Source organism: Osmerus eperlanus, chromosome 13, assembly GCF_963692335.1.
Source record: "Osmerus eperlanus chromosome 13, fOsmEpe2.1, whole genome shotgun sequence".
In the NCBI taxonomy this organism is placed as follows: Eukaryota; Metazoa; Chordata; class Actinopteri; order Osmeriformes; family Osmeridae; genus Osmerus; species Osmerus eperlanus.
Window position 1 is genome coordinate 15,879,575 of NC_085030.1, and position 27,760 is coordinate 15,907,334.

The window sequence follows — 27,760 nt, forward strand, 5'->3', positions numbered from 1 at the left end:
TCTACTTCTCTCTACTTTCACCCTCATCTCACCCCTCCCCCACCCTCCCCACCTCATCTCATCTCACCCCTCCCCCACCCTCCCCCATCAACACCTCCCCATCCCTAACACCCCCCCTCCCCTCCCCACCCCTCATACAAACCCTTACCCACTTCCTTCCTCTCTCCTTCTCTAACAATCTCTAACGATCTGTCACACCTCCTCTCCCTCTCCTCCATTCATCCCTCCTTCCCCCCTACTGTGTGGGGACGGCCTGAGTGCTGCCCCCGGAGGTGACCAGCTGCATCAGGCTGCCTGACGCTGGTCGGTCCACGCCAGTCGACCACAGGAAGAACGTTCTAGAACAGAATAAAGGAAGAGAAGATACTGAGGACGGGGAGAGGAAGAAGGATATGATTCCGTACGTACAACACCACATTCTCCTCCCGGTGGTGTCTTACTGGGGGAAACAAAAACAGTTGAGATACATTTATGGAAAGATTATTCTAGCGACAGCGGTGGAGATGAGAGCTTGACAGAGGGGGTGAGGTGCCAATTACCCCGACCCTCCGAGTCCCTTTCCGTGGACCCTCATCAGCCTCCACAGTTAATCTGTAGAGTTACTATCGTCCAAACCCTGTGGGATTATGAGGTTGGTTGAAATCCCGTCTAATCCCCCCCGGGCTGGGGGGTGGACACGCAGCAGCAGCTCTCTAAGCTCAGCAGGGAGACTCAACTTTTAGACGCCACACAACGTTTCATCACCCCTCGTATCTCTGCTAGAGGCGGAAGAGCAGGTAGAGTTTTGTTTTTCTACAGTTCACACAGACAGGAGAGCGCTGTTCAAACCACTCAAGATTAAAGGCTTCAATTAGTAACGCATCAGTTTGTGTAATTACAATACACAAGTCTATACGTGTCCTTTGGTTCTATTCTTGGCAATGATGTCAACAGCGAGGCCAGTCATGTGATTGGGCTGTGATTCATCCTCCCCTAGTAACCGTCGTGAAACCACTACTGCCACCTTGTGGCGAGATATGGCACTTCTGATCTCTCTGCTCTCCTTAAATCCAGGCTTTGGATTGTATGTTGTTGTACATAATACAGCAGTCGTATCGAATTTCCCATGAACAGGCAAATGATTATGACAATTGTACTAAATGGTCAGAATGGTATTGTTGAAGATTAGTGCTGTCAGTTAAACGCGTTATTAACGGCGTTAACGCAAACCCCAAACCACTTGATGGCCAAGCACACAGCTCCTTATTTGCTGATCCTGCAAATAAATAAATAAAAGACTCACTCTGCTATGTATTCCAGAGGAGTCCAGGAGCTGAAATCTGCGTCAGGCATGAACTTCCTGTTCATTGGCGTATCCAAGGTAACCCTGCCAAATGAAACGAAATGATAACCAGTTCCAAGGCCTTGTTCTGGGGGTAAGACTGAGAACAGCCTCTGGCTAATACTGGACTGCGTCTCTATCTACACCACAAACACACCTCTACACAGCTCAGCTACGCAGCTAACCAGTTATACAACTACACAGCTATACCACATTGTACATCACATCTACCAGCTATTTATATTTATGGATCCATCTCAACTATCTCAGCAATTGTTTTACACAAACAGTATACATGTATCTTATTTACCAAATTAAAATGTTTCTTATCTACTAATCTAGTATGTTATACAGTGTAGTAAGTAGCAGATTAATATATTCTAATAGTAATCACATTTCTTTGCATGCTTTCAGTTCTCAGATGAGATGTACAGTTTGTTTCAGGCCTGCCTGCCAGGCTGCCTGTGTGTTTCAGCAGAAATGCAAGTCATGATGCTGATGCTAAACAGATGTGACGGCCAGAGAGAGAGAGAGGGGAGAGAACACAAGAGCAAGAGAATGAGAGTGGGGGGAGAGAGGGAAAGAGAGAGGGGAGAGAGTGGAAAGGAGAGAGTGGAGAAAGGGAAAGAGAGGGGGAGAGAGGGAAAGAGAGAGGGGAGAAAGAGGGCAAGAGAGGGGGAGAGAGGGAAAGAGAGAGGGAAAGAGAAGGGGAGAGAGAGAGGCCAAGAGAGGGGGAGAGAGGGAGAGAGAGAGGGCAAGAGAGGGGAGAGAGAGAGGGCAAGAGAGGGGAGAGAGGGAAAGAGAGGGGAGAGAGAGAGGGCAAGAGAGGGGAGAGAGAGAGGGCAACAGAGGGGAGAGAGGGAAAGAGAGAGGGGAGAGAGAGGGCAAAGAGAGGGCAAGAGAGGGGGAGAGAGAGAGGAAGCTCTGGCCTCAGTTCTTCTTCATGTTAGTGGAATGCACAAGGATGAAGCCTTACAATATATCAGCCACAAAGAAACACCCTCACGTGTCAGGCAGGCTTCTCATGATGACAGAGCAGAAAGCAAGAACCAGAGATGGCAAAAGTACACACATCCTTCAGTCAAGTAGAAGTACAGACACTCATGTTTAAGGTGCTGACTACACTTAGTAGATTAAAGCAGAGCAGAGGACAATAGAGTAGAGTCCTCATCAAGTACTCATCAATGATGCCATTTTTTCAACCTTTGGAAAAAACAATTCTAACCTTTTTCTAAAATATTTGTGAAACTTTTTTTTATTTTTGGAAACTCTTTCTGTTAGATCTGACTTGAGACCAGCCTTTTAGATCTGAACCAGTTCTGAAAGGTTGAAGAAAAAAAGAAGGTTCCAAAACTTTTAACAAGAAAGTTTTCAAAAATATTTTCCCAAAAAAGTTTAGAAAGGTTGAAAAAATCTGACTTGAGACCAGCTTGTTATATCTGACTTGAGACGAGCCTTTTACATTTACATTTAGTCATTTAGCAGATGCTCTCTCGCTTCCCTAACCGCTCAGCCACCTGACTCCCTACATATCTATCAAGATACGTCAGGTGGCTAAACGGTTAGGGAATCGGGCTAGTAATCTGAAGGTTGCCAGTTCGATTCCCGGCCGTGCCAAAATGACGTTGTGTCCTTGGGCAAGGCACTTCACCCTACTTGCCTCGGGGAGAATGTCCCTGTACTTACTGTAAGTCGCTCTGGATAAGAGCATCTGCTAAATGACTAAATGTAAATGTAAATATGTCATCTAATGCACAGTTGAGGAAGGCTGAGAGAATCTTATTAATGTCAGGCCCGGTAGAGTACATGGGAGATGTAGTCATTAATGCTTGCTCCTATAGGGGACATGGGAGAGGTAGTCATTGTTAGAGACATGGTTGAAAACATGGGGGGTGACTCACGGGAGGGTGGCCACGGCAACCGCTCCAGAGGGCAGGCCACTGTCATCCCCCGCCAGGCTCTGGCATAGCTGGTGGACTGCTGCCTTCGCCATCCCATAACCCACCATCCCTGGATTAGAGGGGGAGAGGGAGAGGGAGAGAGCAGGGGGGACATAGAGAGAGAGGGAGTCAGAAAGAGACATTGAGAGAGAGTGAGAACAGAGAAGGACAGAGAGAGAGAAAGAGAAAATGAAGATTGACGTAGTTATAGATATTTTAATGCGCCAATTCATGATACATTTGTAGAGGGGGTTTGCTTCTGAGGTATGTATAACAGTCTGATCTCTTACATCAGTGTTTGTTGCTACAGCATCTGGAATCAATATTTCATCCTTTTTCATTTAAACTGTGCTTCATGAGATTGTATCGGCTCTCTACCCCTGAATACATGACAAGCATACCCAGACTACCTTAGAGGAAGGAACCAATGAGAGGGCAGGATAAACAGACGTGAGTCTGGAAGCTGTTGTTTTCCCTCCAGGAGGGAGGACAGAAGTGGAACTAATTTGCTAATGGGAAACACAGACACATGTCTGTGGAGCCGGACAGCTCTGTTCGTTTATAGTCACTTAGACCAGGAAGCAGAAACCCCTTGTTAGCACAGGGGAAACTCGGATCATTGGAGTCAATTTACACAGATGTGATTTCAACCTGAGTGTAGGCACACTGGATCCCTTCAAACAAGGTTTTCAAACTAGACATCAGAATCCAGGGTCAACGGTCAAACCTTTAGGTCATGGTCGGGCATTCACGTGGTACGATTAAGCCTTTTAAGCCCACTATGGAATGTCCACAATGTAGGTTACCATGTGATCTCTAGCGACCAGCGGTTTGCTTGTGGCTGAGATAATAGGCACTGTTTGTCGTTATCACCCATCGTCATCACAGATGGCACACTTTGTTCAGGGGGGGCCCAGCAAAGCAAACAGGCTTTTGTGTGCTTGTTTGATTAAAGCTTGCTGACATGTGTACAGATATAACGAATATACAGTTTCAAGTTTCGTCTCTTAATATCTCTCTGTTCACAGTCGGTGTTCCCTGAAATTAGTTCACACAATGTGTATTTGTGTTATTTTCAGAGTCTCCTTTAGAAGTGAACTACTACAAAACTTAATAATGGAAATCAACATGATATCTTCTTATCCTAAAACTTCCAAAAGAGGAAAAAACTGCCACTTGAGACCATTAAACCTCTTAAACCCTGGGGGGTGTAGTCATACAATATCTGGCCTGGTATATTGAGGTAATCATCCTCTCCACAGAGCACCACAACTGCAGCTCCTAACCAGGACCACGTGTAGACCAGAACTGCTGAGTCATTCCTCCTCCCAGTCCCTTAGCCAATCAGAACGGGAGGATTGTGCGGACGGCATCAGGATTGGAATTGTTGTCAGGATCAGGGTCACATGGGCAACACACACAGGCATAGGGTTCAGGGTGTTATAGGGGGAAGGCTCTGGGGTAATTATATTTTATGGTACCAGATACTAGCTTACATTGTTCAGGGTATTGTGATCCTCAAGGGAGTCACGGTATGACTTCAACAAACTTATTTAAAATCACAATGATTCATACTATCCCATCCACTCTCCTAATTTACATTCATTGTTTCTGAACTCAAAGGCCCAGATCACGTAAGCTGCTATTAGTTTTGGCTGCTTATATGTGTGGGCTGCACCAAAGTCCCTTCACTATCAAAGTCTGAACGAAATAGTCTGGTGTAAAACAGGGTAATGCATCATAACATGTTCCTGGATAGAAGTAAGATGGTCTTACCAGCAGTGCCAGCAAGACAAGCTTTAGCCCCAGACAAAGTCAACAGTCCTTCAGCTTTCAGATGAATGGAGGCCAAGTGGCTGGAGATGGTGGAGGTCCAAACACTCTGTTTCCACATCATATCTGCGTTTTTGTACAAATCTGAAGTAGACATATTCAGAAATATTTTAAATCAAGGTTTTGTTCAGAGCAAATGTTGTTCACTATTCGTTTATAATTAATTTAAGGGTTTCCCCTGAACAGGTCCCTCACATGAACGGCCGATGACAGGCTTTGTGCGGTTAATGTCTCACATAGATACATTAGCGGATTCAAAATTAGTTGATATCGCGTCGTGTTGTTGTTGAACTCTGACCTTTCGAGTTGCAATTTCCTCCCGCCCATCCCCCCGCCACACACAAGATGGCATCCACTTTCTGTTCCCCTAGCAACTGGGCCACATCTGCTGTCACCTGCGAGAGAAAGATAGGACTTAAACATCATCCGTCTGGCAGCGTCGGTAAGCCTAGCTAATAACCTGGCTTTATCTTGACTTTCTCTTTGGAATAATTTAGTGCAACGTAATATTTTATAACATGTTATATTTTATGACTATAAACCACATTAGAAGCGTCCAGTTGTATAATAAATAGCATAACATCGACAAAAAGCTGGTCCGATGTAGTGCTAGGCCTATAGTCTATTAAATATAAACAGAAGCATTATAAAAGTGTCGTGGTTTCTCCTGGCTATGTAGGCTATGTGCAACTAGACAGATAAATTGAGCGGTTTCATTGTAAGCTAGTCACCGGTCAATAAACCACTTGTCACCATAGAAGCCGACCCAGGTGTCATCTCCCACTATAATGATGTCCACTAGCCTACCTGTCCAGCTTGTTGTGTAAAGGACTCGCACAACTTCACCAACACGTTCGCGTCCGCTTCCTCATTCGCTCCTATGTCGATACTGCCTACCCACTGTTGATAAAAACATGAGAATCAATGAGTGATTAATATGAAAATCAATGTTCATCATGACTGGTATGAATGAAGTTACAAAATACGTGTAAGCTTGTCTTTAATAATACAAGTTTTAAAGTTTTACGAAAGCTTCAGTCAAATGAATAGCTTATAGCCTACTGGTTGCCTCTTTATCATGACGTTAACATTCTAAGCTAGGGTAGGGTGTATCAACAAGTGGCTATTGCGAAATAAATGGCTTTATACTGAAATACAAACCGGCAACATTTTCACAACTATCACAATAATTTCTTACCCATCCTTTAGATTTGAAATGATGAACACATGCAGAACCTAATGCTCCCTTTCCGCCGTAGACGATGACCCGATGCGCTGCCATGATTTCCCCTTGTGTTCGCACCGAGCAATGGTGATGAGTGACCCAGCAAACACAACTACTCACGATTATGCAGAGACAGACTGAGTGTGTGTCAGAGAGAAGAAAAGATAGAGACTGAGTGTGTTAGAGAGAAGAAAAAGAGAGAGAGAGAGAGAGAGAGAGAGAGAGAGAGAAAGAGAGAGAGAGGCGAAAGTGACTTGTGTCAGAGAGAGGAGAGAGAGAGAGACACAATATACTTTCAAATGTCATACATGGTTTTTAAACGTAGCTTTCAAAAGTACTGGGACCTAGAAAAACGCAACATGACATTCATGAGGTCTTTGTGGGAGAAGATAAAGATCACAGTGTATAGAAACTCAGAATATCCTACCTTAGCACACATTTAAATGTCATCTAAACAGAATTTTGCCTGAGGCTTCCACACAGTCAAACACATCATAATAAGATTATTTCACGCTGATCGCTCATGCCGCTCTATGGGGAAATTGAACACCCAAGGATACATATTCAAATCAACAGCGCAAAATAGCCAACTCAAACTCTGAAACGTTTACTGACAGTGTGCCGTAAGCTATTAAATATCATTCTTGTAACGACATGCTACCTTCACATTTTCAGAAGGTCTGTCAAGTTATGGCACTTCCAAATATCGAACGACTGCTTATAAAAACAAACATTATCACTTGAACCCCCCCCCCCCCATCAACACACACACACACTTCCAACACAAAAGTCATTTACAGTGAAAACCTTCTCTACACAGAGCCGTAATCAGAGCTTTAGCGAGGTCCAACCAAAGATGTTAAAACACAACCGCTCTCTCATTTAAATATTTAGAGCACAGTTATATTCAAATTCAATAAATACTTGTGTAAGTGTGCGAGTCCAAACCTGGGCTCATCAGTAGTGGTGGCCCTGCCAGGGTCCTGTGTCTGATGAACTGTACCTCACTGAGCACCATGTGGGTTCGAGACCCCAGGTAGAAACTGTTTTGTTGATGCTTCACTTCCCCTCAGTGGACACTAGATGTCACTACAGGACTAGAGTAAGTGGATTGGTCAGTCACAAAGATTACACATGGTACATTTTCAATAAAAATATATATGCATTAAATGTATAAATCTCAAAGTGATTCATCCGAATGTTTAGATCTAACAGCAATAGATTGTAGGTCAGGTGCTTCAAAGGGCAAATAAAAAATACCAGAGCTCCAAGAGAACAAGGTGGACACCCCGTCGTCGACATGAGAGCTGGTGTCACAGAGCCAAGTTTACTGGAGGGGCGGGGGAGGGAGGATGAAAGGTCCCCAACGAGAGACAACAGACAGGAAGATATTGCTCATCGCTGATGTGGGATAACAGCGTCTCGCCTGGGGTAAGACAATGATGGGAGTGGAGAAGCAATACGCGGAGGAGGTTAGGGCCTCTGTGGGGCTCCTGTCTGAGGGCCTGCAAGCTGCTGAAGAGGAAGGTTTTGTGGGTGAGTAAAATGTGATTAGAGAGAGAGAGAGAGATTGGAGGTGGGTTGGGAGTCGTCTCGGAGGTGTAAGTGGGTGCTTGTTGAGGTCTTGTGCCTCCAAGGCTGTGAAGAAACAATCAAAGAGAGTCAGGTGGCTGAGCGGTTAAGGAATCGGGCTAGTAATCAGAAGGTTGCCGGTTCGATTCCCTGGCTGAAAAATGACATTGTGTCCTTGGGCAAGGCACTTCACCCTACTTGCCTTGGGGGAATGTCCCTGTACTTACTGTAAGTCGCTCTGGATAAGAGCGTCTGCTAAATGACTAAATGTAAATGTAAAGAGGAGAGGGAGGGAGTGTGGTCCGATTCTAAACTTGAAATTTAGTGAACAGGAGGCTGTTTTTTTGGGTGAGATAATAATAAAAAAAAGAGATAGTGTTATTAGTATCCCTCACTGTGGGGGTCTGCGTTAATTACTGTAAATCAGAGCGTATCTGAGATAATCTGAGTAAAAAATGTAGCCCACTTATTATGCTGACTACAACACTTTTAATATCCATGCTGTGGATAAATGTTAGGTGGCGTACAGTATATTTGATGTGAATGTGATGACAGGCACCGTTATGCAACTTGCAGAATTGTTTTTTTTTAAGCTTTATATTGTTTTGTTTTTTACTTTTCAGTTACTAAACCTCTTTGGTGAGTGCTCGTTTTTCACGATACCCTTTCAGTCAGAGAGTATGTCAGAACGTATGAGAGAGGCCCTTATGGCTCCTCACAGTGTTCACTACCTGTGGACAGGTGCTAAATTGCCTGCACTTACCCCGTCAGCAAGACGAGCCTGTGTCACTTTCTCTTGTTGTGTTCCCAGGCGAACAAAAATGCCTTGTCATCTAACACAGCAAATTCAACGAGCCGATCTTATGTCTATTCTGTCTGTTGCTTCAGCATCCCTCATGTGACGAGAGGATGACAGTTTTATGATTGTGTTATGTAGAATTGAGGATGAATCTCCTCTGACTGCAACAACCAGCCCCAAAAGAGGCTTTGCTGCTCTGGTGTCGTTTCAAGAGTCCAAAAGTAGCACAGCGAAACTATCACCCGATCAATGAAACAGATAAGGTTAATCAATCACGTTGTTGAATCAAGCCCAGAACAATCTTCAGGTCTGCGGTGGTACTTGGAGAACGCAGGAATGAGGAAAGGAGAAAGCAGAGGATGGTTTTGAACAAACAGCCTGGTTTCAAACGGATGTTTCCATTCTACTGTACGTGATAAGGCTCACTGTGTCCCATGGGGAAGATACTGTGTACAGTACATCCTATGTGGAAAGGAAGCTGTTCGCCACGCTATAACATTAATTACAAGTTGGACGAGACGTTGTTTATATCTTAATTAAACATAATACAACCTGGAACTAAAAGCATTTAACAGATATCTTACAGTACAGTTTGTGTATATGTGCATGTGTGTGTGCATGGCATGAATGTGAGTCTCTCTGTGTGTGTTTGCGCATTTGTGTTTGTATTCTATTGTGTGTGTGTGTGTGTTGTGTGGTGCCTCTCTGTTACTGATGACAGAGTAATTAACTCTCCTACTTGTGTGGGTGTCTAAATCCTGTTGCATTTCAACATCAGAGCGATTGTGGAAAAAGCTTTCATCAAGTTTGCACACACATCAGAATTATCACCCTGGTCCATATGTGAGCTTTCTTTGTGCTTGTGTGTTTTGTCTTTTTTCTTTGCTGCCAGGGTAGGTACACAGCTGGAAGGAGCTTAACGGACCCAACTAATATAAGTCGTACTTTTCCTCTTTCACGCTGTCAGAGCTTAAGGGCAATGCTACTGCCAGCTGAGATGAGTGGGCAGGCTAGACAGGGGCTGTGCTGTGAGACTGGACCACTATTTATCTTAACCGAGTAAGGATTTTTTCCCTCCCCCTTTAAACTTGGTTTCGACGGACTGGGCTTCCAGAGAAAGGTTTTTTTTTTTCAACTCTAACAAACTTCAGAGGTGTCTGCAGGTACCAAACCACTGCCAAGTTGCTGCTAGGACTCCATTAGGCTCGGCTGAGGTCTGCTGTGAGCTGGGCTGGTCCCTGTTGGTGTTATTGATGTGGGTTTTATTTTAGTTATTGATGATTTCTTGACACGTTCTTGGAGGCTCCTTAGTCACACAACAGTCCGTGTGATAGCCTACGTACACGGTCTGTGTGATAGCCCACGCACACGGTCTGTGTGATAGCCTACGTACACGGTCTGTGTGATAGCCTACGTACACGGTCTGTGTGATAGCCTACGTACACGGTCTGTGTGATAGCCTACGCACACGGTCTGTGTGATAGCCTACGTACACGGTCTGTGTGATAGCCTACGTACACGGTCTGTGTGATAGCCTACGTACACGGTCTGTGTGATAGCCTACGTACACGGTCTGTGTGATAGCCTACGTACACGGTCTGTGTGATAGCCTACGCACACGGTCTGTGTGATAGCCTACGCACACGGTCTGTGTGATAGCCTACGTACACGGTCTGTGTGATAGCCTACACACACAGTCTGTGTGATAGCCTACGTACACAGTCTGTGTGATAGCCTACGTACACGGTCTGTGTGATAGCCCACGCACACGGTCTGTGTGATAGCCTACGTACACAGTCTGTGTGATAGCCTACGTACACGGCCTGTGTGATAGCCTACGCACAGTCTGTGGAAAGCATTGGCTATGTCTGTGTGCTAGAGCAGTGTTTCCCAACCCTCAGGGCACCCTGTCCTGCATGTTTTAGATGTTACCCTGTTCAAACACCTGATTCAAATGAATGGTCATCAGCAGGCTTCTGCAGAGCTGGATAACGACCCGTTCATTTGAATCAGGTGTGTTGGAGCAGTGAAAACATGCAGGACAGGGGTGCCCTGAGGAGCCACTGTGTAAGAGGTCACCCCCCCCCCCCCCGAGACTACAGATCCTCCATCAAACCAGGAGAAGAAGAACCAGGGATGCCGTGGCCCCTGGGAGCAGGATGGCGAGTGAGCACAGCTGACACTGGGCTCCACAGCCTGGCTCCAGACAGTTTCATGTATAATGGATTGTGAAACTAGTTACATGTCACATGTGGCCTGTGCCAGCGATGTTGCCCGTAGCATGTGTCATAGTCTGTTAGGATCTCCACACGAAACCCTTCCAGGGAGAACACACACACACACGCAAATGTACCCACACAAAAGCATGCACGAACACATGCACACACACATTCACACACATACACACCAATGCGAGCACACACATGCACATTGGTCTCTCAAGACCCAAAATGGATTACAAAAATACCTCCTCTTCCTGTCCTCTTCCTCCTCCTTCAGATCCTATTTGCATGCAAGACTATACCATCGTCAATGTGATGAATCAGTGCAGTTTTAAGCGATACACTAGTCACATCCATAGTCGTCTAAGCACAGATGTGGCAACCCACTGAGGGAGAATGCAAATAGAGTTGTTCCTCTAGTTGCCCCTATAAATCATGCTTTAACTTAATGTGACAGTAGCAGGTACACACTGGCTTGACATATGGCCGAGATGAATATCCATACGCAACATGTGTCATTATGTTAATGTGTATGTGACACTCAAACCCAAACAGCACAACCCATGGCTTGATTGTGCATCTCCGATTTTATAAGGATTTATCATTTTAATTTTGAATGTCATATATGTTTTTGTGTTGTCTAACTGTGAGGTCTGGTGTCATTTTAAATGCCTGGGTGATTTGCAAGCATGCCCATGCACTTTGAGTAGAATCCATTTGAGATTTTCTGATCAAAACAGATTACTGTTATTCATGGCTCGTGTGATATACTACACTACAACAAATTTAGTCTCATAAAAAGTTCACATTTTATATTAGTTTGTAAAAACATGTTTGTCATTCTCCCTGCTCTGCCAACAGTCCGTTCGCTTTCACGACGGCTTTAGTCGGTGTGATACTGTATGACCAATTTTTCTCGAGGGAAACTCGAGGTTTGACACAGAAACACTGTTCGTTTCAGTCAAGGGCAATGCACGGGTGGCATCAGACAATCCACATCGCTTCTATCCACTCTCTCACTACGGCTGCCCTCTGCAGGCTTTTGATTGGTTCATCCTGTGATTGTATGTAAATCCGATCGGGGACGCAGCCAGTAGGTGAGTTTGGTTGGAGCTGGTGGCTCGCGCCTCAGTGGCAGAGAAGACCCGAGACAGAAGAGGTTACACCCGTACTACCGGAGCTGTCCACTTCTACCGAGGTGCTGAAGTCAGGATCCCCTCTCCATTCGCCGTTTGTTGATAGTATTTCCGAAAGGGATTAAAGCGCTTGCTTCACGCAAACTTCCTCTGAGGACGTTTATTGCGTGGATCATATCACTATCCGTGGATTTCATCGGACGTACTTGGCAGTTGAAGTGAAGTGGGCTACAACTGTTTTTTTTTTGTAAAATCTTTTCTCGGATTATACTCTGGATGCTTTGCGTCTGGACATACAGGTAAAACATTTAAGCGTTTACGTACAGATTATATTGTTGGTGAACGGGTGAACTACGCGGAATGATTTAAACCGTGGAGATTACACTAGCTCTCCACGAAGTATTTTCTGTCATGTGTCCCATTGCAAATGACTACCCAAACGCACAAGCTATTGCACAACTATTTAATAACGACCCACAATTTCCACTTCAGCCCACGACTGCTGGACCCGATAGTCTCATCGTTGTCTCTGTTGCAGCTCATCATTTGGTGGCATCACTTGGCAATGAAGTTAAACATGGGAGTTAGTCCCCACTGTCGACTGTTCTAGCCCGCTAAAACCTGCAGCAACTTGAAGACTTCTCTAACCAAATCACCTGTATTTGTATTTTATATTTTCGTCCATGTCCAAGGTACTCCAGTCCATTTCGTAGGTCATTTAATTTAGCCGCATAGTACTTAGCGTGTTATTTTTCCTTAGCACGCTAATCCTTGAGTGACACCGTTAGCAGCGGAGGGATTATACTCTTGTTTTTATCCTCTCCCTCACTGCGCGTGATTCATTTGGCAATGTTCTTTAATGCGCTCGTGATGGTCATTAATTGTCTTGTTTAATTCCAACCAATTGGTTGTTGTGGATTCTTCTGTGAGGCAGCGGTAAAATGACTTCATTTTAAGACTTGTCTTATTTAGTCTAAATCTGCATGGATCTGTCTGTTAGAATATACCCCTTCTGTTGACCATATCTCACTTAACATCGTCTTGTCATGTTTGATGATTATATTTCTTGTAAACAATCTGATTGAGTTCGGAATTAGTATAGGCGACGTCTTGGTACCACCACCCCGTGGGCAATTTAGGCCCTGTCATGCAAACAAATTATTTTGAAAGCGAGATTCGGTTTTTCTGATTTGCATTTGTGGACTTGATGGTCCTTGTAGTAGTAATAATAATAATAATAGTATATAGTCTCAAGCAGTGTGAAAGCTGCCTAATCTAAAGTTTCCAAACCTGCCACAACCCTTTGCTTTTCACTCAATTAGACCAATGTCAGATGCGTAGGCACCCCAAAATTAAAGGGACTCTCCCCAATCACCTCAAGTCAAATTCTTCCAAGAGAGGGAGCTAAATGTGGAGCATTCTCCTTTGAAAGTGTATTTGAGCAGGTAGGCAGCTATGCAGCATTGCCCATTCCTTCCACTCCCTGTGTATTGATTAAATGTTAGTAAAGATGAGCCTGCACTTCATTGGTTCACTCTCTGTTTCTAATCATAGGATGTCACCCCTCTAGTGGCTTGTATTACAAAGGGACAGGTCGTGTTTTGCAAGGCTTTTCCACTTTACTGTAAATCTCTACTTCCATATTGATACGTTTCTTTCGGACTGAAGTCGTCATGGGCACTGTCATCTATGTTTTATGAAGCCCATGGATTATGCATTGGCCTCTGAGATAGGTGGCTCACACAAGCTCTAGGACAGCCAATATGAGAATCCATTCACAGTCAAGAAAACAGCCATACCTTGCAATTTGTCTGATAATCTATTGTATGATTGAAATGTTGTATGAAAGATGACAAAGTTCAGATTACACCGTGTGCATTGAAAAACTCCTGACACGTTACTTACAACTTTACCAAAGATACCTTTTTCCTCGCAAAACAAGACTCATTCCTGCTCCTATCCGTTGATATCCTTTAGCAACAGGTTAGAGATGAGGGTGGGAAGAAAGTTCCCCGTCTGAAAAACAACATGAATTATTGTCCCATCTGCCTCTAGTTACTATGACTTCCTGCCCCTGGGGGTTCAGACAGCTCATTTCTGAGTCAGTGTGGCTGTTCTAAACATGAAGACACTGGATAGCCCAGGAAGGGATGACATTTTAGTATGGGGTAGTGGCACTGGAGGCGTTCAGACATTCGTTTGAAATAAGAGGGAGGCGAGGGGTAAATTGGATGTAATAAACGCCAGGCTGGTGAGGAATTGAACCATGGGTCTTTCAGCATTATCAGCTAGGTTACATGATATAAACCATCCTCATTGTAAACTGATGTTATCAAACACATCCTCCTCCTCGGTGCTATGTACTGTGGTGCTTAGCTCCACGCTTAGAAATGCCAAATTGAAATCGGCGTGGTAATATTTTATGCTTATTGCTTTGTGGAGCCCTGTGAATTTCGGTTACAAAAGAGAGGCGTTCTATTGCAGTGAGCCTGTTGGCATGGCGTTGCTCAGTGGCCCCTTGCTGTGAGGTTTAAATTAAGTCTCGGCTAAAGCTTTACAGCTTCTCTACGTTTCTGTCTTGCGCTGGACATGTGCTCCTAAACAGCCAGGCTGTGTTTGAAGTCTTAGGAATCAAGCACACTTCTGCAAATGAGTTTTACTTTATTGTTGTTATTATGAAATTATATTTTCGTCTGTATACTGTGAATGGTTTTGGATGTCAATAGAAGGTTTACACAGAGCTGGCTGAGAGGCTGACTGTTTGATTGAATGTGTTGTGTGTGTGTGTATGTGTGTGACATTAGTGGGGTTCAGTTGAACTCAGATCTACAGTCAGTGTAGCTCAACCAGTTGGTGTCGCCATAGAGTGAGTTTGAGGGGGTTGACTGAATGGGTTAAACTCATTCCTCACTCTAAATCCAGCATACCTGTGCATCAGATTGCTGGCTTTCAGCCATGTTGCTGGCTAAGTGGTGTATCAGTGGGCTCATTGCACGTTTCCATCAGTACTGAACCAGGTTGAGGGCATTAAGGACCCTAGTCACCCTACCCCTCAGGATTGAAACCAAAGAATCCCTGGTGATTCCGGCTTGCCATCATTATTAATACTCTCCAGAATTCTCCTTGTCCATCACCATTCACATCATTACATTTGTCCTCACCATTCTTGCCTGTTCCCTGACCACAAAAGTACTGTTAGAATTATGGGGTTCAGATGGCTGAGCGGTTAGGGAATCGGGCTAATCAGCAGGTTGCCGGTTCGATTTGGCTGTGCGAAATGAGGTTGTGTCCTTGGGCAAGGCACTTCACCCTACTTGCTTCGGGGGGAATGTCCCTGTACTTACTGTAAGTCGCTCTGGATAAGAGCGTCTGCTAAATGACTAAATGTAAATGTATGGACTACTCATTGATGATATTCTGCTGCACTTTCTATATTTAAAGTAGTTTTGTGTGAAAGAGCTAAATTAAGAAAATGTCAATGTGATTCTGTCCTTCCCATGAAGTACAGGAGACCGAAAACAGCTTCAAGATATGAAGTGATTGAAGTGTGTTTATCATGTATGTTAGATCAAAGCTTCGACTGACTGGGACTGTGTTGTTCAGGAGAGATGAGATCACCTCGCTCCCATTTCGAAAAGAGCTCGAAGGCTAAAGCCACGTGGTCTCCGAACCATTCCTGTTACATTATTTCACTCATCAGTTCTTCAGTCAGTTACTTGGCTGTATGAAGGCAATGTCACGGTCCGTCTCTCCTGTTAACTACGATATCCGAAGATCGTAAAACGCCTCAGACCGTTCATGCTGGTGTCAGATCCAGATGCACAGTAAAAGACCCAGTTGTGTGGCTCTCATACGTAGCACTGCAGGTCCTCACACATGGAACCATTTCATCACAGTGGCAAAGTGAACGCATCCAGTTGACATTTGTGTCACATACAGAATGTTGATGGCGTTGCACAACTTGGTGGTGTGTATTGAAGCTCAACCTAAATTATATGTCGTAACTCAGAGGCTAGGGTTTCAGTGGGGCTAGTGATTAGTGAAAGAAAAACCATCATTATAGGGTTAGCTGACAACTAAAAGGATTGTACTCGGCTGGTTTCCAACCTGAGACTCAAGGACTACAAGCCAGACACAATATGAACAGTGAAGCCAAAACGATTTTCAAATGATGTGACTAGCATCACTCGCTAGTACACATCGGTATCAACCTAGATGCAGGCATCATCCTAGTGACAAAATACTGTGACAGTAAAGTGAACGTCCACTATTTTTCATTGCTTCTGAAAATGTATTCAGTGTTTCACTTAGTGGTCCGAATGCGGAACATGAATTGATGACGACATCGACACAACATCCGAGTGGCAGCAGACACTGTTCAGCAGGTGTCTGCTCTATCCAGAGACACTGTTCAGCAGGTGTCTGCTCTATCCAGAGACACTGTTCAGCAGGTGTCTGCTCTATCCAGAGACACTGTTCAGCAGGTGTCTGCTCTATCCAGAGACACTGTTCAGCAGGTGTCTGCTCTATCCAGAGACACTGTCCAGCAGGTGTCTGCTCTATCCAGAGACACTGTTCAGCAGGTGTCTGCTCTATCCAGAGACACTGTTCAGCAGGTGTCTGCTCTATCCAGAGACACTGTTCAGCAGGTGTCTGCTCTATCCAGAGACACTGTTCAGCAGGTGTCTGCTCTATCCAGAGACACTGTCCAGCAGGTGTCTGCTCTATCCAGAGACACTGTTCAGCAGGTGTCTGCTCTATCCAGAGACACTGTTCAGCAGGTGTCTGCTCTATCCAGAGACACTGTCCAGCAGGTGTCTGCTCTATCCAGAGACACTGTCCAGCAGGTGTCTGCTCTATCCAGAGACACTGTTCAGCAGGTGTCTGCTCTATCCAGAGACACTGTTCAGCAGGTGTCTGCTCTATCCAGAGACACTGTTCAGCAGGTGTCTGCTCTATCCAGAGACACTGTTCAGCAGGTGTCTGCTCTATCCAGAGACACTGTCCAGCAGGTGTCTGCTCTATCCAGAGACACTGTCCAGCAGGTGTCTGCTCTATCCAGAGACACTGTCCAGCAGGTGTCTGCTCTATCCAGAGACACTGTTCAGCAGGTGTCTGCTCTATCCAGAGACACTGTTCAGCAGGTGTCTGCTCTATCCAGAGACACTGTCCAGCAGGTGTCTGCTCTATCCAGAGACACTGTCCAGCAGGTGTCTGCTCTATCCAGAGACACTGTCCAGCAGGTGTCTGCTCTATCCAGAGACACTGTTCAGCTGGTGTCTGCTCTATCCAGAGACACTGTCCAGCAGGTGTCTGCTGTATCCAGAGACACTGTTCAGCAGGTGTCTGCTCTATCCAGAGACACTGTTCAGCTGGTGTCTGCTGTATCCAGAGACACTGTTCAGCAGGTGTCTGCTGTATCCAGAGACACTGTTCAGCAGGTGTCTGCTGTATCCAGAGACACTGTTCAGCAGGTGTCTGCTCTATCCAGAGACACTGTTCAGCAGGTGTCTGCTGTATCCAGAGACACTGTTCAGCAGGTGTCTGCTGTATCCAGAGACACTGTTCAGCAGGTGTCTGCTCTATCCAGAGCACGTCAAGATCGGCTTCTCCATCATCCAATCATCATCCGACATCATCAACGGCCTACCGTGAGTCACCGACCTCAGGTCGGAGGCCGGGAGGACGCATTCCTACCGTGGATCACAAGGTCGGCAGGGTTCGCCCAGGAACACGGCTCAGTGCAGAAGATGTTCAAGAGACAATTAGAACCCCCTGGAGAACCCCGGCGTCTCTGAGGTCCAGCTCAGGAGGAAAGCGAGATATTGAGAGGGCTCAGGAGGCTAGTTAGTGTGTCTGAAATTGGTCTGAAGTGCTGTCAGTGCCCTCAGCACCTACGGCCTGGCTCTCATTGTCTTTCCTCGGCTCATTGTCCTTGTTGCTTTGTCTCGGAAAGGTCGACTGGGGCCGTCACCATGGAGGGGACGGGGAGGGTGCAGGGGTTTTTCCACAACGGGGGAAATTCAATGAAATCTGATGAGAGTTTAAAGTGAATGTCTTTTCACTGCTGTTCAGATGCCAACGCTTCCCTCTGATTGGGTTAGAGAGGTGTCCACAGAAAGTCCTCTTCACTACCGCTTCAATTCAGTGAAATTCCACAGTTTTTTCAAGTGTTTGTCTTTTCTCGTGTGGAATTTTCGGGAGTTGTTTTATTTATTTTTTACGAGAACATTCAGACGTGATTGGGTTTCATCTTCAGGGCTACGCAATCATGAACCAAGCATTACCTACTCTTCTGGTCTGTTTAGGAAAACAATGAGAACATGGAGGATCCACTTTCTGTCCGTTTGTATGAAATACAATAAACAGAAACAGACAGGCAGACACACAGACAAAGCAGACAGACAGACAGACCAACACACACACGCATATATTCCCAGAGGCACAGCCTGACAGGATTTTGACATTTCTCCTTCAATGACAAATTTATCTCCAGTGCAAAGGATTTAGAAAGGGGAGGCACAATGAGACAAGCGTGAGTTCAGAGCTCAATGTAATCACATTTTATGTGTTTGGATAGATATCTGTATGAAACAGATAACAGCCTCATAAAACACCCTCCCAATATGTGGACGACAAATTTACACGAAAGGCATATCTCCTTATTCATCTGTTATCTCCCAGCGTGGGCTTGCTGTGCTGTTATCCTTCTGGCATTTGGAACAGTGTTCCTTGAATAATGAGTCAGGGATATTTATCGTCCATCCCTAGGCCTGGATTAGGCCTGGATAAGGCTCCCCGTTTCCACACTCATCCTATTAAAGAACACAACCATGTGACCAGGGGGCTTAGGTCACATGACACGTCCTGGAGATGCTGGAGGACAATCCTAATTGCCCTCCGGGAAGAGAGGGAGGAGTCAGGTTGTGATTGGTGACTCAGAGCTTTGTCGGTCGTTAAAGGATTGTTGATGAGAACTGTTTGCGTTTTTATGTTTGCAGTACTTGAAGCCGTTCGAAAATAACTGATATTTTTGCAGCAGGGGTTGTTTTATGGCTGTTACCCACTGCAGTAGTGTGTCTTTACACAGTTGACACTTTGCACCGTTTACCTCGTTTTCCTTTCTTCTCTCTTTTCAAACACAATATGTTCTCTGCAAAAAGGTTTTCAAAAGTTCATGAAGCTGACTCATTAGACTAGATGTTGTGTCCCTCCGTTGATCCTGATGACTGACAAACTACAGGCTGTGCTCTGGATCGAAACCGTGTTACCTGTCAGCTCATACAGCTGGCAACACAGTTGGCAAGATTACAAACCGTCACCACACATTCAAATGACAAAGTCTCTCATCGTCCTAATAAAACATCTGTTGGTGTTCCAATTTACTAGACTTTTCATCTCCCTGATGTGTGCATAATCCCCCCTGAGATTGCAAACATGTCAGTTTTAAATCATCTTCCCTTCATAGATGTCATATCTATGCACATGGGTATGTCAAGTCATGGCAGGGTCATATTGTTCAGAGATTTGTCCACAAAGTATTTGCCTCAAATACTACCTACATGCTGTTGCAGTTCCTGGGCTTCATGAGAGTTCTGAATGCAGTGCCCAAGACGGGTACAGTATTGTACACTGGCTCATGATATTGGAGGTAGGAGAGATTGGCCGAATAAATCCTCTGGATCTTTTGTGGTGTGGAATTACTATTTCAGACAAGGAGAGGCCCATGTTTGGAGACATTCATTTAGACAGTCTTTGCTCTCCTCTCTGTACTAGGATAAATGTTCGACTGGTTAACAAAAAAAAACAGTGCACACGTAGACTTTCCCTGAGAGTGTTTCTGCTCAGCGCTCAAGTAGTACCTCGTTTCTGCCTCTGCCTTGAAACGAAAGAGCCCCTTCATGCGTTTCATAACACAGTTGGGTATAACAGAGGGAGAGAAAGGCTGTGATGACTTGACGATATTACTTCACCCGACAAATAGACAGCAGTTGTTCCACAGAGTTTATTCAGGAGGGACATCTCAGGGACAACCAGACGTACTCCAACTCCACTGATCTCTCACGGAGAAATACAACTGAGCTTTCTTAAACATATCGTCTCACAGGGGGTGGGGGGCACATGGTAGAATAGAGTGTGCGCGGGTAGAAGTACAGAGCACTGTGCTGAATTCTGGAACTTTAAATCAACTTTAAACAAGTCACACAGCTTCAGTCAAGAGTTTAAAACGTCATATATTTGTCATTATCTTTTTCTCTCCCCTAAACTGTGTTTGAAATCGAGACACATTTCTTTCCCCCCGACATCTGTCCCGCTACGCTTCGTCTCTTCGCGCCTCCATCCCGCAAAAGGGAACGTGCGCTTCAAGAAAAATAAGGGGGAGGGGGTCACTGGAACGAAGGACTCATCTTAGCCTCAACCAATCAGATTAGAAGGATCTTAGCCTCAACCAATCAGATTAGAAGGTAAAGTTCAGGTTAAGTTTGTCACCTGACACGAGTGACCTTATAGGTGGATCTTATCGCCGCCTGCTGTCACCGATCCTGCTTTGGTGGTGCGTGCAATAACAGTCGCCTCTGTCTGTCAGTAGTCATTCGTTGTGATGCAGACCCAGTACTGCAGACCCAGTACTGCAGAACGCAGAACAGGGCTGCGCTGCGCCTTAGATGGAAGGCAGTCGAGCCCTGATGCGCTGTGTACATAGTGAGCGATGGGTCGTCTTCATTTGAAAGTCAATGCCGAAGCTTAGACATGCTCGCTAGGATTTATAGCCACCAGCCAAAGTTATGATGATTCTCCCTTGGGGGGGGGGGAGAAATAGAAAAATATTTCTGCCTCACTTTCTTCTTGTGCTCTCCAAACAAAGAGTCATGCACTCACAAACCCACACAGTGACACACACACACACACACACACACACACACACACACATACAGATAACTGGAAGCATCAGTAATTATCCTGTTAAAACTAAGTTGTCAAGGGATGGTTCTGAATCTCATTGGCTGAAAAACAGAGAGCTAATATGATTCCAAAGTACACTTCATAACTTATTTATTGAATTTGCCAAAGCACACTGCACTCCTGTTATTTAGTATTGTGGATGGTTTATTTGATGTTAGACGATTGGAAATATCTTTAAATTAGTAGTAGATAGATTTCCCAAAAACAAATTATTCATTTACCAGACAGACTTTTAGTCAACAGACCAAGCCTATATAAAAAGGATAGCCCTCGTAATGTCAATACAAAACACTGCGTATGCATCTGTGTGACACATTAATCCAACAACATCATACCATTAATAATCCATGTAACAAACAGACAGGGCCAGGTAATGGATGATACTGGAAGATGTGCTGCTGATCAGATGAACAGAGTATAGTTAGAAGGAGGAAGAGGAGGAAGAGGAGTAATAAGAGGAAAAAGAGAATTGGTAGTAGTAGTAGGTGGAGGGATCGCAGGCTAAGTGCAGCAGGCCATGCCAGCAAGTCACAGAAGCACAAGCACTTAGTTTGTCTGAAATGGATGACACGTTGACCTTTAACCTCCAGGCACAGCTTGGGTGCACAAGGGCCACAATTTCTGTCAGAGATCACCAGGACAACAATGTTACTTCCTTGTCTGTGAGAGATCACCAGGACAACAATGTTACTTCCTGTTCACCTGATCTACCGCTATTCAGAGGCCTGAACCAGCATCTCTGGCTGTCTCCCTCCCCCTCCACCCCCCTCCCCTCCACCTCCACCCCCATCTACTCCACCTCCACCCCCAGCCCAGCAGTTGTACAGACAAGCAGACTTGTACTGACTCACACTTTGACATGTGTTTTGTTTACCTCTACATTTGGTGTCCTGCCTTTTCTCACACACAGACTATATGGGGCGGAGAGACGCGTTGTGCACTGCAGTGGGCTTCCCGTTCACCGTGGTGTTTAATTGGTGTTGTGGCGAGGTCAACCATGTTTTCATACTGAATTATGAATAATTTAGTGTGAGTTGTATTGGGACTGAAACATGGAGATTTTAATAGATGTAAATATCCTTTTCAGGAATGATGTATAATGATATACATGACACCCCATGGACTTGAATGGGATTTAAATTGTTTTAATTGATAGACAATGTGGCGACACTTTACATGAGGTTGACATCATTACAACTGCTATGCAATTGCATGGTGTTAGCATACAATCAAATCAAATCTAACAGCATGGTGTTAGCATACAATCAAATCAAATCTAACAGTAATGTGTGTGGAATGCACTATTTTCAAGCAATGTCACAGAAGGCTTCACAGATGCCAGCAGATCAGCATCTATATAACCAACCTAAACCCTCTGAACCTTGAAAAAATTCAAGGTTCATAAATCCAAGCTGATGAAATTCGAACAGTAAAATAAAAATCCCCCCCAAAAAAGCTTCAGAAATTATCATTATATAATAATTATAATAATTAATAGATCAAAATTAAGGCTGCTCAAATTCGAATGGTGAAATTCAGATCCCCAAAATTAGAGATGAAAATATTAGAGGCGAAAAAAATCAGATTGCAACATCCGGTATACCAAGGTATCGCTTGCCTCAGACCAGACCTCTCTCCTCAGACCCCAGGCTGTGATTGTATGACTGATCTGCAGCTACACCTGAATGAGAGGGGCCTGAGGAGAGAGGTCTGCAGATGGACCCTTCTGTGAGCCTTACCTTGGTATCCTGGATGTTGCAATCTTAATTTTATCGGCAAAACATTTTTTGATCTGAATTTCATCATTCGAATTTGAGCAGCCTGGATTTTGTTCTATTTGAAGGTGAGGGGAATTCAAAACCAACAAATTCAGTGGTGTTTAAATTTCAATATAAAGTATTCAATGCCTTTTAAAATTCAAAACATTGTCACTAATTTGCTTCCATAACTAACACACTGTTACTTGTTTACTTGTACCTGCTTAGACCCAACTCCCAAGTAGGCTGCTGTACCCTGTGCTGTCAGATACCCCTGTAATATAAAACAATTACTTTAGGAAGTTATGAATGTACATCCAGCTCAAGTAAAATTCACTTCTTGGAGATACACAGTAACATACTAATTTCTGTTAACGTTCAATGATATGATTCAATGATACGGACATTAAACAATGTCTACAAAGAGATGTTTAAAAGTACAACAGTCATCAATCTAATTAAAATGGTACCACAGTAATTATCGTCTCGCGGTAACTCTTGGTGTCTTTTTTTATCTTGATTTACTCATGACGCCCATTTCCACTTACTGGATTCAAACGAGATCTAATCTATCGGGAGTGTAAGGCACTTATTATTGATAGCGTTAGTTTAAACCGAAGACGAATCTGTGGTTTCTCATTGTCTCACGCTAATTTCCGAGCATTTGATTCAGTGTCTCGACGGTGCGGTATCGAACCTTCCGGAACGGTCGCAAAGAACGCTCACCGGTTCTCCTTCTGTTTTTGACAGGAACATACCGATGAGGACGCCCAAATGTTGGTCGCTGGCTGTTTTCTTGTTGGGCATTGTATTGCCCATCGCGGAGGCGAGGCCCAGCCAGGAGGGATTCGGGCAGCTGCCCTATCGACCGGTGGTGAGGTTCCGACACAAGGTATTGATTTCCTTCCTGTTCCATTAGCCTTTCATAACAAGAGTAGCCTGCAGTTTTGCCAATTATGAAGCTAATTACATTGGAGGCCCGCTGCAGCGTGTCAAGCAACTTTTTTTGGAGTTTTGTTTTTTTGGTTTCTCAGAATAAATACTCAATGATTTATTGCTGGCTTTGTTTGCCAAGGTCAGTGATTATCCAAGACTATCAAAAGGCGGGAGGATTGTGGACAGAGGATACGGGAGGTGGAGTGAAGGTTAAAAGGGGGCTTTCAGCAAAACATCCAACATTGAGTGTAATTGATTTTTTGAATTGATAAAGGAGAAAGCATAGCAAACTCAGTCAGAATCTACAGGAGCCATTAGCCATCAACAACAACATTCACTCCCAGCTCCCTACCTCTTTCTTTCCTCTCCACAGTATCTCTGTTTCTCTCTATCTCCTGAGCTTTCTTATAAAGATGTCTAAGAATGAGAGTGGTGAGTGTGTTGATTGCCTCATTACGTGATAGATCAATTATTGCTGGCTGGAATGGGTTATGTTGGCAGTGGGAACTGAAGCTGGACTGGGTTTCTAGTCTGCAGGCTTGTGTGTGTTTTTCCACTGTGTACTCACGTCCTGTTACACTCCCAGAGTGATAAGCACAGGAAAATAAGCTTTGTAAGAACCAAGATAAAGAAGAAAAAAACCCTTGTCCATTAATTTACATATCCCATTGGTAGGTTGTGGTGGTCTGGCATCTCTAAATAGGGACTTTTATGCTTTGCTCAAAGATTTGTTTCAATTGGCTTATTAGTCTTACTGGCATGCAAAATTCAAACTCAGAGACAATGGTAATTTGAAGCCCGAGGATCAGTGTTGATTGTAGAGAGAGAGGGGAAGAGAGAAAGATGGAGAGGGGGAGAGATGGAGTGAGGAAGATGAAGAGAGAGAGAGAGAGAGAGAGAGAGAGAGAGAGAGAGAGAGAGAGAGAGAGAGAGAGAGAGAGAGAGAGAGAGAGAGAGAGAGAGAGAGAGAGAGAGAGAGAGAGAGAGAGAGAGAGAGAGAAGAGAGAGAGAGAGAGAGAGAGAGAGAGAGAGAGAGAGAGAGAGAGAGAGAGAGAGAGAGAGAGGGACAGATGGACAGATGGACAGATGGACAGATGGACAGATGGACAGATGGACAGATGGCGATGAGCAGAACAGGAGATGGGTCTCACAGAGCCAGAGGCTGGAGTCTTCCTAAAGCTGACAAAGATACAAAGGTCACTTTGACAGAAGAGCTGCTTTTAAAAGAGGGTCGTTTGTGGGGGAAAATATGGATCACTGGTGTGATGCGTGACTTTGGGGGAACAGTGCCAGAACGCTGAGAGAACATTGATATAATTACTGTACGTTGTCTGCACTGCCTGCTGATGAACACAAGCAGGGATTAGACTGCACTGTTCACTATCAGCTGCATTGATAATTCATTGCCAAATCACGACTAAAGACCGGAGTTTTAGCAACATGCACATCAGAAACTAAACTAATGAGCCTGCAGTCTCTACTGTACTCTCCCCCTGCAGTTTGGACACATTAAAGCTACAGAATTAGCTGCAACGTCATACATCTCTAACTGTGGTTCCTGAAATGAGTGCAGGGACCCTTTCAAGTGTTTCCCTGTGTGTCATAATTTAAACCCTGAGACTTTTAACTGCCTGGGCCAAATAATGAGTTAATCAATCAGGTTTGTTCCAGCTTTACTGAGCAGCATATGCTGTGATCCCATATCACTGACACCCTGGCTCTTTGAAATTAGGCTGTCTCCCACCAAACTATTGTGAAGCATAGCAAGCAGAGAAACAAGCACAACATCTTGCCAACGAGTCTTTGAATGTATTATAATAATAATGGACCCAATGACAATAACACTATGTGCAGGAATTTTTAATAACAAGACTTTAATTGGTGACCCACATTGCAGGACAACCAGATTCCACCTCGAAGGCAAACTTCTTTATCACTTATCGCGCAGGCTAGGCCAGTGTAGATATCGTATCAAAGTTTGCCCCCTGAGTGCACATCATTAATATTCAAAACACGTGGAGTCAAGAGAAAATGAGTGCAGGCCAGGTCTTACTGCTGCGACTGATTGCAAACCATTCTCTAAATTCCCCTACTCATTAAAAAGGTTTTTTGGTGCACAGCACGATAAGGAAGCTATAATCTAAACTACAGTAAGTTTAATAGCACGCCCCCCCCCCCCCCCCCCAAAAAAAAAAGGTTACGACTTGTTACTGTGGCCCAGCTTGTTAATATCCAGTGTGAGTTATGGTCACAGTGGACGACTAGCATCTGAGCTGGATATTAATCATAATCTGTTGTGATGAATGAAGCCATCACAACCGTGCTGTCCTTCCCTCTCTGTGCTTTCGCACCCTCAGCCCCAACACTGCGCTTTGACGGTCATTATGCAGTTTTGAACATGCACGCGATTGATTGCATCCTCGATGCATATTGATTACATGTTCTTTCCTACGGGTGTCAGGATTTTAATTACACAACTCCCCACTTCATCCGTTTTTTTTTCTTTTATGCTGTTGGGATTGGTGGTTCGGAGCGAGGGCGAACGGTCTAGGGTGACCTTTACGCACCCAGCTGCTTCAGAAGTGGACATAATAATAATAAGACTTTATTTATATAGCACATTTCATACAAGTATTGCAGCTCAAGGTGCTTTACATAGAATCAATAAAAACAATAATACAAGTGATAAAATAAATAATTAAAATAGCAAACAATAATATAACTAATAAAAGTAGTAAAACCCTTCTGAGATAAAATTAGTTAAATGCTTTGGTAAAAAGGTAAGTTTTAAGCTGTCTTTTAAAAATGTCTAGCGTGTTTGCTTCCCTAATATTTATCGGTAATTTGTTCCATAGTTTTGGGGCGTAATTGACAAAGGCTGCATCACCAATCTTCTTGTGACTGCTTCTGGTGACCTCTAATAGGCCTGCATTTGATGATCGCAGTGTTCTAGCTGGTGTTGCTGATGATGTGACACCGTTCAGACAACACAGACCGATCGTCCTCGTTTGCGTTCGTACAAACAAAAATGTGACTTTTGCAACTTGTCTCAGCTCCAGAGAGCCAATCCAACCAAACACAACATCGGTAATACTAAAAGGCCATTTCCAGTCCAGTCGTAGATTAGCTTCTGAAAAGACGAACTGGAAAGGCTAAATGCCGCTCAGAAAATAGACAGGAAGTGTTTGAAGGGCAGATAGCTCTCTTTTCAGTCAAATCTGAGTGTTGGGAGCACCAGCCTAGCCCTACAGCACATTTCTGGTGGCTGGGATGTGGTTACTTTGTGAGGTGGCTAGTAAATACAGGGGGTTCCTTTACTCTGACGAATAAAACACTGTTAGAGCTACTTACTTCTGATCCTTGATCTCCTGATGTACTCAATGTGCACAACCTCTCTCTCATATGCAGGGCCCTCAAGTTTTATCAAGTTTTGTCGGGAGATTACAATATCTGTCAACTGGAGGGGGGGGGGGACTGGTAGATTGCATTTAACTCGAGACAGCTCTCACCTCGGCAGACAACCTTTCTCTGTATGCCTGCGCCTCGTCCATTATTTGTATATAGCAAGATACTGTAAGTTATCCCTTACTTCTCAGTGTGAGAAATTTAAAGTGTTGCGTGAGAGGGTGTGAACTGGCGGAAACCCCAGTTGGTGTCCTGGGGGGGGGGGAGGGGAGGGGGGAGGGGGGGGTTTACATGCTAAACAACAGGTCCAATTGGAAATGTGTCAACAAGTATTTTCACCAAACTTGTTATATTCGCTCTTTTTTTAAATGCGTTTTATTTACGTCTTATTTACGTTTTTGGGGGGCATATTTTCAGTGATGGTATGCTACTGACAATGTAGTTGTTTGGATCAGCCTGTTTCAAAGGGGGTTTAATTATGAAAGAAATGCAGTTTAAGTAAATGCTTGAAAATATCAATAGAAGGGGAAGATTAAGGCATAGTATAGTTTAGGACCATTTTTACACAGGATGGCCCTTTTTTCTTAGTTTTGATGCAACTGTTTTAACTACTATATGTGAGGCTCCCACATCATAATCAGCCTGCCTTT

The 27,760-nt window shown here is 44.4% G+C and overlaps 2 protein-coding genes across 2 annotated transcripts in view; one reads left to right on the plus strand and one right to left on the minus strand.

The window, feature by feature from the left end:
* Window positions 1–133: 133 nt before the first annotated feature.
* qdpra (quinoid dihydropteridine reductase a) lies at window positions 134–6,459 on the minus strand. Its single transcript, XM_062476079.1, has 7 exons — window positions 6,293–6,459; window positions 5,902–5,994; window positions 5,393–5,489; window positions 5,038–5,178; window positions 3,223–3,331; window positions 1,283–1,366; window positions 134–338 (listed from the first exon to the last, which is right to left on the minus strand). The coding sequence occupies exons 1-7, from the start codon at window positions 6,374–6,376 to the stop codon at window positions 236–238; spliced, it is 711 nt and encodes a 236-aa protein (XP_062332063.1). The 5' UTR covers window positions 6,377–6,459; the 3' UTR covers window positions 134–235.
* Window positions 6,460–12,018: 5,559 nt separating this feature from the next.
* The window catches only part of fstl5 (follistatin-like 5), a 93,388-nt gene continuing 77,646 nt past the window's right edge, over window positions 12,019–27,760 (plus strand). Inside the window, 2 exon segments of the mRNA XM_062476080.1 lie at window positions 12,019–12,347; window positions 23,520–23,661. Coding sequence (XP_062332064.1) covers window positions 12,325–12,347; window positions 23,520–23,661 — 165 coding nt within the window. The 5' untranslated portion in view covers window positions 12,019–12,324.

Coding starts and splice junctions, on each gene's coding strand:
- qdpra (XM_062476079.1), bottom strand. CDS start 6,376: ATGGCAGCGCATCGGGTCATCGTCTACGGCGGAAAGGGAGCATTAGGT. Junction 5,179..5,392: donor AGGAAATTGCAACTCGAAAG/GTCAGAGTTCAA, acceptor TGTCTACTTCAG/ATTTGTACAAAAACGCAGAT. Junction 339..1,282: donor CCTCTGGAATACATAGCAGA/GTGAGTCTTTTA, acceptor ATTCTGTTCTAG/AACGTTCTTCCTGTGGTCGA.